The 12,402-nt window shown below is 43.2% G+C and overlaps 1 protein-coding gene across 2 annotated transcripts in view; it reads right to left on the bottom strand.

Annotated features, from left to right (window-relative positions):
* Nucleotides 1-3,729: 3,729 nt before the first annotated feature.
* Nucleotides 3,730-12,402, bottom strand: part of braf (B-Raf proto-oncogene, serine/threonine kinase) — a 78,535-nt gene continuing 69,862 nt past the window's right edge. For both annotated transcript variants that reach the window (XM_084330645.1, XM_084330646.1), the window contains 2 exons: nucleotides 5,357-5,510; nucleotides 3,730-4,264 (listed from right to left, as the gene is read on the bottom strand). In XM_084330645.1, the coding sequence (XP_084186771.1) occupies nucleotides 4,242-4,264; nucleotides 5,357-5,510 (177 nt within the window). In that variant the 3' untranslated portion in view covers nucleotides 3,730-4,241. The remainder of the gene's footprint in view (nucleotides 4,265-5,356; nucleotides 5,511-12,402) is intronic.

A 12,402-nucleotide genomic window follows, 5' to 3' on the forward strand; every position in this document is an offset into this window, starting at 1 on the left:
ACCTATTTCCCAGCTATTTTCAGCTGCAGGATATTTCCTCCTCATTTCCCTACCTGGACAATTAATATCATGCTTGTGAATCTCCAAGTACCTCTGATTTATAACTTGTCTTAAAGTTGTAGGTTACGGTCAAAATAGAGGCGTGGTGATCAAAATTCAGAGCGGATCACATTATTGCCAATGTGACAAATTATTAAAATACAATCATTTTTAACTCAAATCCCTTTGCAGGGCCAAAACATTTTCAATAAATACAAAATTATTTGGCTCTGGGGACATGGTTTGACTGGTTCCTGCGGTAAGGCAACAAATAACCACACATAAACCACACATAAACCAAAACTACAGTTTTCATGCACTTCTTTAATATATCAGTTTCTCATATTCACAACAAATACATTAAGCTCTTCCTCCATATAATACAGCCTTAAATATTGAATTTTTTTTACACAAACAGTTTTTCTCAGAAGTTCACCTATCAAAATGTCTTTTTAATCTTTGTTTCTTCATTTTTAAACATTTTATATCTCGTTTTTTTCATTTGTAGTCTCCATGCCTCCTAGCAAACGGACAGTATTCTCCTATGTACAGTTATTTACATGTGAAAGGAATCTCCCAAAAGGTTTTTCGAATGATAGTTCTCAGTTGGAAGGGGGATCCTGGGGTAGGTGGGTTATTAAGGTGCAGGCAAGGAGGAAAGTGGGGCTGGGGGGGTGTTGAATGTTGGAAAATAAAAAGGGTGAGTGGGGTAGGGTGGCACCAAAAAGATATAAATGTTTTACACTTAAAAGTTTTACAGGAAGTAGTAACCCAGAAGGCCTGATAAGAGGTGGGTGGTTGGGTGGTGGAGGGCGAAGAACAATGAGGAAAGAAACTGTCAGCAAAGGACGTCCCTGTCAAGTTCTGTAGCAATTCTTTTTTTCATTTATTTATATATATATTCTTTTTTAAAGATAACTAAACCTGTGTAACAGCATTCTCATATAGGAAATAAGGATCTCCTAAATTAAATGTATTACAGCACTTAAAAGACACTAGTTTGAATTCCTCAGTTCCGTAGTGTAAGTTTGTTTAACAGTAAAACTGGAGACCCAGTGGGGAAAGGTAGAAACACATTTACATGTCTCTCTCTCTCTCTCTCAGCCTCAGAGAACAAATGTGTCAAGGCAGCGATCAAATACCTCCACCCCTGTGTCATGGTATAAGTAGAAGAGTGTTGTGACAACAGTAAGTCTGTTGTTGACCTAAAAAATCCACATACTCACACACACATATATATGTGTGTGTGTGTATGTGCATATGTGCGTATGTGTGTGTATACACATACATACACACATGCATACATCTAAATATATATATATCTGTTGAGCTCTTGGTTGAAGCATTGTGCAGGGTTCATATATAACCATTTAGAATTTCTTTATTTTATTTGACAGCAAACGTGTGCGCCACCAGTGGTCAGGGATCTAAACTTGAAGTGACTCCAACCATGATGTGTCAAGTCAGTAGCGCTTCGTTCTCTTCCTTTGCCACTCATGATATAGTTCTGAAAGTAAAAAAACAACCCAAAAAAAGTATCCTGGTGGCTTTATAAAGGAGGACTGGATGGATGCTGTATCCTGGTTCTACACAAGGAATCTATAAAAGAAGGAAGGGTCATTATTTACGTCACTGGGTGAACGCACCTTGGCGTGTGGAAACGTTCAGTTCGGCAGACATTGAGTTGAACGGGATCCGATGCCAAAATCATCTGCGATTTTTTTGCCTTGTTAACTAGCTAATGTTTGATGTATTGTTTGATGTATATTTCCTCAGATAGCTTGTCTATTTTTAGGCTTCAATAGAACTGGCACCAGAGTCTGGCACCAAGCAGAGCGTAGAACGATGGTGACAACCCTTCCTTCTTTTGTATTTTCCTTGGTTCTACACTTCGGCCTACCCAGCGGGATTCACAGTTCAGCTCTTGCAGATGAGTCATGCGATTGGAAATAGAGTTTTTTTGGGGGGGGGGGGGGGGGGGGGGGGAGCGGTCGTCAACTCGATGCCGGTCGTGACGCAAGTTGATTCTTCGATAAAAAAAAGGCAAGTCGCTCATTCGCTCCATCTCTACAAAGTGCAAGTACACGAGTCACGAAAGACCAAACAACAAGCAACAAAAAAGGCTTGATAGCTTAAAATAAAGCGTTTTTGAAAGAAAAAAACATGTCAATAAAACTAAGAATTCACATAAATAAGTCAATATCCGCAGGCCTGCCTGTCAACAGAAAAAGGCAAACGACGATGACGACAAAGAAGAAAGAAAAAAGAATACCTAGAACCTCAAGACACACATTGGAATGAAAGAAAGTACAGGTGCATGTGTATACAAAGGAAAAGTGTGACTTGAAGGGACATTTTCAAACCGTCAAGCCGTACATCATTCTCTAGAAGATTGTGAGTATTTTTATTTTTTTTTTTTTTTGCAGGTAGGTCGCAGTCTTTTTTTAAAGTGGGTTGCGACGAATAATTTCTGTGTGTGAAGCCGAGTGCAATATTAAAGCCACAATGACGAGAGGAAAACGAATACAGATGAGACAATATGCACTTGGTATCACCAAGACGATCTGAGGTTGGGGGTTTGTGGCCACAAAAAGAAAAGATAAAATCAACCAGGGAAAAGCTCTGTTGCAGTGATATCGGCAACGGCGCTGTGTAATGACCGTGTTAACGCAACCGAAAGCTTAGAGAAGCCACAAGTAAGCACTACTTACGGCACGATGCAATGTAAACCCCGGAGTAGCAGCTGCGATTAAAAACGTCAACTTTCCTAGAAGCTTCACTATGGCCCGGGACTTGGAAATGTGAGTGGGGCGAGGGGACCACCCTGCCGTAGCCTTCATGTACAAAAACAAACACACTTTGCATTTTTCCCTCCCGAATAATAGGAGGACCTGCGTTAGGGCAGGGATAAACCTTCCTCTTTAAAAGCCCCACAGGCGGCGGGGGGGCCTGCCCTGCTCTGAAACTGAACGCTCTTTACAAAAAAGAAAGAAAAGTGTGTCGTTCAAAATTAAAAAATTAAAAAGAACTGAAATACAACATGGTTGTTTAATCCCCAAGTGAGGATTTTGGCCGAGGCAGAAGAGAAGGCAAGATACAGCGCTGGAGGAGCCTGGAGCTCATTCACTCAAATGAAAAAAGAGCTAAGGGCCCAAAAAAATTAAGAAAATAAATAACTCCCCAACCTTTCAGTCCTGTTCTGCTTGAGGCGAGAGAATTAATATGCGGCCCTGCAGTTCACAAGGAAGGAGTGATCCTCAGTGATCACAAAGACAGACACCTCGCCAAATGAAAGAAAAACCATACAAGCTTCAAAACACCAGCATACCCCGCTAGATAAAATCATGAATGAAAAAAATTATCTTTCAAGTCATTTTCCATAAGGGGTTATAACCCCTTTGTGACCTCATCTCAGGGCCTGGCTCGTATACGCCCGGGCTCCCATCGGCATGTGACCAACGAGCAGCAGAGGGAGAGAGAGGCCACCTCCTCCTCCTCCCCCCCACCTCCCCCACAGCCCCCCTCTCTTGCCATCGGTCAAAGTGCGGTTCTAGTGGCCGTCGGACCGACCGACTGACCGACCGACCGACCGACCCTCTGCGCGGTGGGGAGGGCAAATGGCGAGGCGCTTGCTGCCCTGCCTGGCCCCCGAACCCCTCGGAAACCCCTCCCGCCATTTTGACCTCCGTATCTCTCTCCCTCTCTCCCCCTCTTTCTCTCCCACCCGTTCCTCTCATCCGTTCCCTTCACTACGTCCCCTCGGTTCCGACCCGCGTAGGACACGGGCAGTACGTGGCTGCGCGGATTCCGTCTCACGGGAGTTCTCCGTCTCCTCCTAGGTGTACTCAAAACTCGGTTTTGGTTTGGAAATCTTTGTGTCTTGCCTTGGTTTAGTTTCTTTCTCCCCCCCCCCCCCCCAGTGTGTCATTCAAGTTACTGCTTTTCTTTTTAATCCAATTTGTTTGTTGTCGGCCTGGCGGGTTACCCGTCGGAGGGCTTTCACGTCGAGAAAAAAACACCGCTGAGGCTGTGATCTTCAGGTTGAAGAGAGTAAGAAAACAGCACATTCTTTGAGACGATTTGTTTTGTTTGTGTTTTTTTTGTTTTTGTGTGTGTTTGTGTGTGTCAGTAATGAATGAATCCACCGTAGGAAGAAAGACTTTGAGAGTGACGAGGGATGGACAGGGTGGACTCTGCAGCACTTACTTAAACGCTGAAAACTCCCCTGCGAGGTAAAAGAGAAAGAGAAAGAGAGAGAGATATTATACTTCTATTATAATTTAGTTTATATTCCATTTTATCTTATTCTATGTTTTTAATTTTATTCTACCCTAATTGTCTGTCTGTTAATGTCGCACCAAATCAAATTCCATGTATGTGTAAAACTACATTCCGAGTGTGTCCATGTGTTGTCCGAGTGTGTATTTTGGTGTGTCTCTGTGTTGTCCGAGTGTGTATTTGAGTGTGTCTCTGTGTTGTCCGAGTGTGTATTTGGGTGTGTATTTGGGTGTGTCTCTGTGTTGTCCGAGTGTGTATTTGGGTGTGTCTCTGTGTTGTCCAAGTGTGTATTTGGGTGTGTCTCTGTGTTGTCCGAGTGTGTATTTGGGTGTGTCTCTGTGTTGTCCGTGTGTATTTGGGTGTGTCTCTGTGTTGTCCGAGTGTGTATTTGGGTGTGTCTCTGTGTTGTCCGAGTGTGTATTTGGGTGTGTCTCTGTGTTGTCCGTGTGTATTTTGGTTTGTCTCTGTGTTGTCCGAGTGTGTATTTGAGTGTGTCTGTGTTGTCCGAGTGTGTATTTGGGTGTGTCTCTGTGTTGTCAGAGTGTGTATTTGGGTGTGTCTCTGTGTTGTCCGAGTGTGTCCGTGTGTATTTGGGTGTGTCTTTGTTAGGGATGCACCGATCCGATATTGATATGGGATATCGGATATGACTAAAATAGGTGGATCGGGTATCGGTAAAAAAAATTATCGGATTTTAAAAGTGTTTTATAATTATATAATAAATACAATAAGAAATAAAAATTCAGTACATTTATATCTATGTGTTCATTTGTTACATTTTGTTTCACCAAGTTAGGAAAGTAATGTTTTAAGTCAAGCCTGATGTTTCCTTGCACAAAATAATTATCCCAGTCTCTTCCACACAGTGAGGCATACAGTTTATTAATTGAACAATGGGTATCGGATCGGTACTCGGTATCGGCAGATACACAAAGCCAGGTATCGGGACTGAAAAAGTCGGATCGGTGCATCCCTAGTCTCCGTGTTGTCCGAGTGTGTCCATGTGTATTATTGGGTGTGTCTTTAACGGTGCGCTCACCATATCCGCCGGCCTGGATAGGGGTCTTGGGGGAGGCGCAGGCGTACAGGCTGAAGTCCTCCGTCTGGAAGCCGGCCCGGTTCAACGACGGCTCCGAGGCGCTGCGGTGGATTTTGGGTAAAGAGCGAGCCAGCAGCTCGATGGACGCCAAGATCTGAGAGGGCAGGGGACACGCACGTGGTTAACAAGGGTCATCGCAGGTCATCTTCCTCGCCATTACTTAAAAACACACACATGCCAACATCAAATTGTTTGTCAATTCAAAAAGAATTATAAAAAAGAATATTTAGTCAGTATGAAATTCAAATGTGAATCTGAATAGTGAGATATTTGCTTTTTTTGTTTATTATTATAAATTTCTTTTTCTTGTTTAATTTGTGGATTGTTTGTTTCTTTGTATATGGTATGAATTATTATTTTGTGTAAATTAGGTTGTACGCCGACCATCAAGTAATACTTAGCTTAGGAATAGGTAGAACGTTATTTATGATTTTAATGAAAACTGTATGATTGTATTCATGTGGCAAATTAAACTCTGAATCTGAAATCAAATCAAATGTATTTGTATAGCCTGAGATCACATATTATAGCCCTGTATAGGGCTGTACAAGTCTTCTTACAATCACAATAGATCAAAAACAAAGAACCACCACCATAAAATCCAAATATGCGACACTCCCAGACTTTCCCCCCAATGAAGATAAGGAAAGACTCACTAAAAACCTAGCAATAGGGGAGGGGGGGGGGGGGGAGCACCACAGGCGGCGTGGAGGAGAGAAACCTCAGATGGGCTGTTCAAAGGGGATCCCCCAACAGGATGTCGGTGATAATATAGTGTTGCAATGGATGATAGATGGATGAAGAATAGAACAGGCGAATAATTGGAATGAATGTATATATACATGTAATGAAGCACATATATACACATACATAGTATCTAAGGTACAGTACATAATACATTGAACAATACTAAGAACAACATATCCTTTTCTACAACTCTTTCTACAAGTCATTTCCTCAGCCCTCTGCTGCAGCAGATTAATAAAACTCTACCGCCATCTATTGGTAGAACTAGGGATTACTCTTATCAAGGAGATCTTGGAATCTCTTGAATTGTCTTCATATGCTTGGAACTATAGGTTTCATTACAAATTGTAGAGCGCTCACTCATCTCTGTACATTGTACTCCAAAGTGAACTGGCCTTCTTTGTCAACACGTGGGCTTAGCCATTGGTATGTTTTCATCTACAATCTATTAATTTTTCAATTCAATCAATTTAATACAGGAGCCACATTTTGGCAAAGCTTTGAATCTATTTGGCTACCTAATGAACCTTCATGATGTCTGTCAAGTCTAGTCAAGAAGTAAGAGGCCCAGTAAGAGGTGCACAGAACTCTGCTCTCCCAGTAAGAGGAACTCTACTCTCCCAGTAAGAGGCTATACTCTCCCAGTAAGAGGCTCTACTCTCCCAGTAAGAGGCTCTACTCTCCCAGTAAGAGGCTATACTCTCCCAGTAAGAGGCTATACTCTCCCAGTAAGAGGAACTCTACTCTCCCAGTAAGAGGCTATACTCTCCCAGTAAGAGGCTCTACTCTCCCAGTAAGAGGCTCTACTCTCCCAGTAAGAGGCGCTACTCTCCCAGTAAGAGGCGCTACTCTCCCAGTAAGAGGCTATACTCTCCCAGTAAGAGGCTCTACTCTCCCAGTAAGAGGAACTCTACTCTCCCAGTAAGAGGCTCTACTCTCCCAGTAAGAGGCGCTACTCTCCCAGTAAGAGGCGCTACTCTCCCAGTAAGAGGCTATACTCTCCCAGTAAGAGGCTCTACTCTCCCAGTAAGAGGCTCTACTCTCCCAGTAAGAGGCTCTACTCTCCCAGTAAGAGACTCTCCCAGTAAGAGGCTATACTCTCCCAGTAAGAGGCACTACTCTCCCAGTAAGAGACTCTACTCTCCCAGTAAGAGGCTCTGCTCTCCCAGTAAGAGGATCTACTCTCCCAGTAAGAGAACTCTACTCTCCCAGTAAGAGACTCTACTCTCCCAGTAAGAGACTCTACTCTCCCAGTAAGATGCTCTACTCTCCCAGTAAGAGACTCTACTCTCCCAGTAAGAGGCTCTGCTCTCCCAGTAAGAGGATCTACTCTCCCAGTAAGAGAACTCTACTCTCCCAGTAAGAGACTCTACTCTCCCAGTAAGAGACTCTACTCTCCCAGTAAGAGGAACTATACTCTCCCAGTAAGAGGCTCTATTCTCCCAGTAAGAGGCTCTACTCTCCCAGTAAGAGGCTCTACTCTCCCAGTAAGAGGAACTCTACTCTCCCAGTAAGAGACTCTACTCTCCCAGTAAGCGGAACTATACTCTCCCAGTAAGAGACTCTACTCTCCCAGTAAGAGGCTCTACTCTCCCAGTAAGAGGATCTACTCTCCCAGTAAGAGAACTCTACTCTCCCAGTAAGAGACTCTACTCTCCCAGTAAGAGGCTCTACTCTCCCAGTAAGAGGATCTACTCTCCCAGTAAGAGAACTCTACTCTCCCAGTAAGAGACTCTACTCTCCCAGTAAGAGACTCTACTCTCCCAGTAAGCGGAACTCTACTCTCCCAGTAAGAGACTCTACTCTCCCAGTAAGCGGAACTATACTCTCCCAGTAAGAGACTATACTCTCCCAGTAAGAGGCTCTACTCTCCCAGTAAGAGGATCTACTCTCCCAGTAAGAGAACTCTACTCTCCCAGTAAGAGAACTCTACTCTCCCAGTAAGATACTCTACTCTCCCAGTAAGAGACTCTACTCTCCCAGTATGAGGCTCTACTCTCCCAGTAAGAGGAACTCTACTCTCCCAGTAAGAGACTCTACTCTCCCAGTAAGCGGAACTATACTCTCCCAGTAAGAGGCTCTATTCTCCCAGTAAGATACTCTACTCTCCCAGTAAGAGACTCTACTCTCCCAGTAAGAGGAACTCTACTCTCCCAGTAAGAGGAACTCTACTCTCCGAGTAAGAGGCTCTACTCTCCCAGTAAGAGGAACTCTACTCTCCGAGTAAGAGGCTCTACTCTCCCAGTAAGAGGCTCTACTCTCCCAGTAAGAGACTCTACTCTCCCAGTAAGAGACTCTACTCTCCCAGTAAGAGGCTCTGCTCTCCCAGTAAGAGACTCTACTCTCCCAGTAAGATACTCTACTCTCCCAGTAAGAGACTCTACTCTCCCAGTAAGAGACTCTACTCTCCCAGTAAGAGGAACTCTACTCTCCCAGTAAGAGGCTCTACTCTCCCAGTAAGAGGCTCTACTCTCCCAGTAAGAGGAACTCTACTCTCCGAGTGAGAGACTCTACTCTCCCAGTAAGAGGAACTCTACTCTCCCAGTAAGAGACTCTACTCTCCCAGTAAGAGACTCTACTCTCCCAGTAAGAGGAACTCTACTCTCCCAGTAAGAGGAACTCTACTCTCCCAGTAAGAGGCTATACTCTCCCAGTAAGAGGAACTCTACTCTCCCAGTAAGAGGCTATACTCTCCCAGTAAGAGGCTCTACTCTCCCAGTAAGAGGCTCTACTCTCCGAGTGAGAGACTCTACTCTCCCAGTAAGAGGCTATACTCTCCCAGTAAGAGGCTCTACTCTCCCAGTAAGAGGCTCTACTCTCCCAGTAAGAGGCTCTACTCTCCCAGTAAGAGGAACTCTACTCTCCCAGTAAGAGGCTATACTCTCCCAGTAAGAGGAACTCTACTCTCCCAGTAAGAGGCTATACTCTCCCAGTAAGAGGAACTCTACTCTCCCAGTAAGAGGCTATACTCTCCCAGTAAGAGGCTCTACTCTCCCAGTAAGAGGCTCTACTCTCCGAGTGAGAGACTCTACTCTCCCAGTAAGAGGAACTCTACTCTCCCAGTAAGAGGCTATACTCTCCCAGTAAGAGGCTCTACTCTCCCAGTAAGAGACTCTACTCTCCGAGTGAGAGACTCTACTCTCCCAGTAAGAGGAACTCTACTCTCCCAGTAAGAGGATATACTCTCCCAGTAAGAGGCTCTACTCTCCCAGTAAGAGGCTCTACTCTCCCAGTAAGAGGCTATACTCTCCCACTCTCCCAGTAAGAGGCTATACTCTCCCAGTAAGAGGAACTCTACTCTCCGAGTAAGAGGCTATACTCTCCCAGTAAGAGGCTATACTCTCCCAGTATACTCTCCCAGTAAGAGGCTATACTCTCCCAGTAAGAGGCTCTACTCTCCCAGTAAGAGGCTATACTCTCCCAGTATACTCTCCCAGTAAGAGGCTATACTCTCCCAGTAAGAGGCTCTACTCTCCCAGTAAGAGGCTATACTCTCCCACTCTCCCAGTAAGAGGCTATACTCTCCCAGTAAGAGGAACTCTACTCTCTGAGTAAGAGGCTATACTCTCCCAGTAAGAGGCTATACTCTCCCAGTAAGATGCTCTACTCTCCCAGTAAGAGGCTAAACTCTCCCAGTAAGAGGCTCTACTCTCCCAGTAAGAGGCTCTACTCTCCCAGTAAGAGGCTATACTCTCCCAGTATACTCTCCCAGTAAGAGGCTATACTCTCCCAGTAAGATGCTCTACTCTCCCAGTAAGAGGCTCTACTCTCCCAGTAAGAGGCTATACTCTCCCAGTATACTCTCCCAGTAAGAGGCTATACTCTCCCAGTAAGAGGCTCTACTCTCCCAGTAAGAGGCTATACTCTCCCAGTAAGAGGCTCTACTCTCCCAGTAAGAGGCTCTACTCTCCCAGTAAGAGGTGCACAGGACTCTCCATGACTGCAGCACAGTGCCGCTTCGGCGAAGACCAGAGGGGTGCAGACAATGCGTATCTGGCATCTTGACATCCCTCTTTTTCAATACCGAAACAACGTTTCTCGACCGGTAAGTAGGCGAGCCTACGTTGATTATTTTTGGGAACCAGAGAGACTGCCGCAAATATGAATGATTAATTTAGTTTATATTCCATTTGACCTTTCTGATTCTGATAAAAACTTGCGGTTCTTGGAAGTGAAGGAGTTGGGAAATCAGGTAGGACAGACAAAGAAGTAGCTTTTTTGTGTGACTTAACTTGAAAGACATAACCGTTTCCCATTCACCCGACCATCGCTCTATTTTAATTGCAGCGCTCATCGTTCGATTCCTAACGAGGCGATTCATGAGAGCCTCATCATCAGGTAACGCCTCATTTTATCATTAATGTGATTTAAAGGTCCCCTACACTCCGTTAACTCCTTTTGGAGGCACGGCTTTGACTATACAGATTGTTATATTATATTTATATTCAGATCTGCTATTAGGGCTGGGCGATACGGCCTCTAAATAATATCGCGCTATTTTTTGGCCATATCACGATATATCGCGATATTTTGACATTTCCTCTAAAGCACTTAAAAATGCTTGATTTAACCCTTTGATGCATACAGTCACGCCAATATGATGATTATAATAAGTCCCTGCAACATATGTTTTCATTATTAAACCATGAAGATGCTTTAAAAAATAATTAAATTAAAATGTACTAAGAGTAGTCTACTGACACACTAATAAAAAAAAAATTTACATCCAAGACAATTTATATAAAAGACTTTTGCACAGTACTGTGTTTTCTATCCACTTTAGCCAAACACACACACATGTGTGTATATATATATATGCTATACTAGTATCGTGCGATAATATAATTAACGCATTAATCTAAAAAAAAAAAAAAAAAATTTTACATTTTCTTTTTTTTTTACCTTTATTTACCCAGGGTAGGTTCGCTGAGCACAGATGCTCTTTTTCAGGAACGCCCTGCTTCACATTCACACAGTTCCATTCACACCTGGGAGCTGCCCAGTACAACCACAGTTGACACCATTGGCCACTGAGCAACTCCACTGGAGCAGTTGATTCAAGCCATGTCACATAGTTCAAGTTTGAAATGATTCTTTCTTTTTCAAACAGTCTGTAATGCATTTTGGAAACGGGAGATGGGCTCATGGTGTAATGGGCCACCTGGCCTGAGAAACATAAGGAGGGAAGAAAAAGTAAGGACTTACTTCTGGTCATTATTTGGATATAACACACATATTTTGAATGCCTTCGGCAGGTTTAATCTAGATTAATCTAGATTAAATCCAGGATTGCAGATAGATTAATCTAGATTAAAAAAATTAATCTATGCCCACCTCTAATATATATATATATATATATATATATATATATATATATATATATATATATATATATATATACACTACTGTGAGAAAATAATAATCACACACAAAGGGATAATGGCTTATAGCAGACTTAATGATTTTAGAATATTTCAGATAATGCAATTAAATGTTAATATCATCAACTATCCAGTTAGTATGTATACTGTAACGTTTGGCTACTTTAAATCATTGAATAGAGAGAGAGAGAGAGAGAGAGAGAGAGAGAGAGAGAGAGAGAGAGAGAGAGAGAGAGAGAGAGAGAGAGAGAGAGAGAGAGAGAGAAAAAGAAAGAGAGACAGAGACAGAGAGAGAGCGAGAGAGAGAAAAACTCAGTTTTGTTCTAGGTTTGCGTTTAGATCGTCTAAGCTGCCGTAGGTGATGATGTCACACTCGAATGTAAACAGGAAGAGTTTTAACACACTGAGATGGAAACTGGATGATATAAAGAAACGAATAACCAATAAATATGAAGTTATGTTTAAACTTCTGTTGTCAAGCCTCATCAATATTACCACACCCCCTTTCCTCACGAATGGAGCTAGTGTTGTGGAGTCCGCTTTGAGCGTTTCCAGGGTTAGCAGCTAACGCTAGTTAGCTTAGCATAGTCATCGTGGATAACTTGGTTAGCAGCTAACGTTAGCCCATTGCTCACGTCAATTAAATTGCATGTCATTAAAAGGGCCGCGCTAGTCTGTGTCTAATGAAATTACAATTGCATGTCATTTAAGATCCGCGCTGCTCTGTGTCTATAATGATATGAGAGGACAGCTCTGCGCTAAAGCTAAAGTCTCATCTCAGCCGCAACGTGACAACATATACTCGATGTTCACGATATAGTAATTTACTACATCTCATGTAGAACAAGCCGCAATACA

This window comes from Notolepis coatsorum, assembly GCF_963971535.1.
Source record: "Notolepis coatsorum genome assembly, chromosome: 15".
Classification (NCBI taxonomy): Eukaryota; Metazoa; Chordata; class Actinopteri; order Aulopiformes; family Paralepididae; genus Notolepis; species Notolepis coatsorum.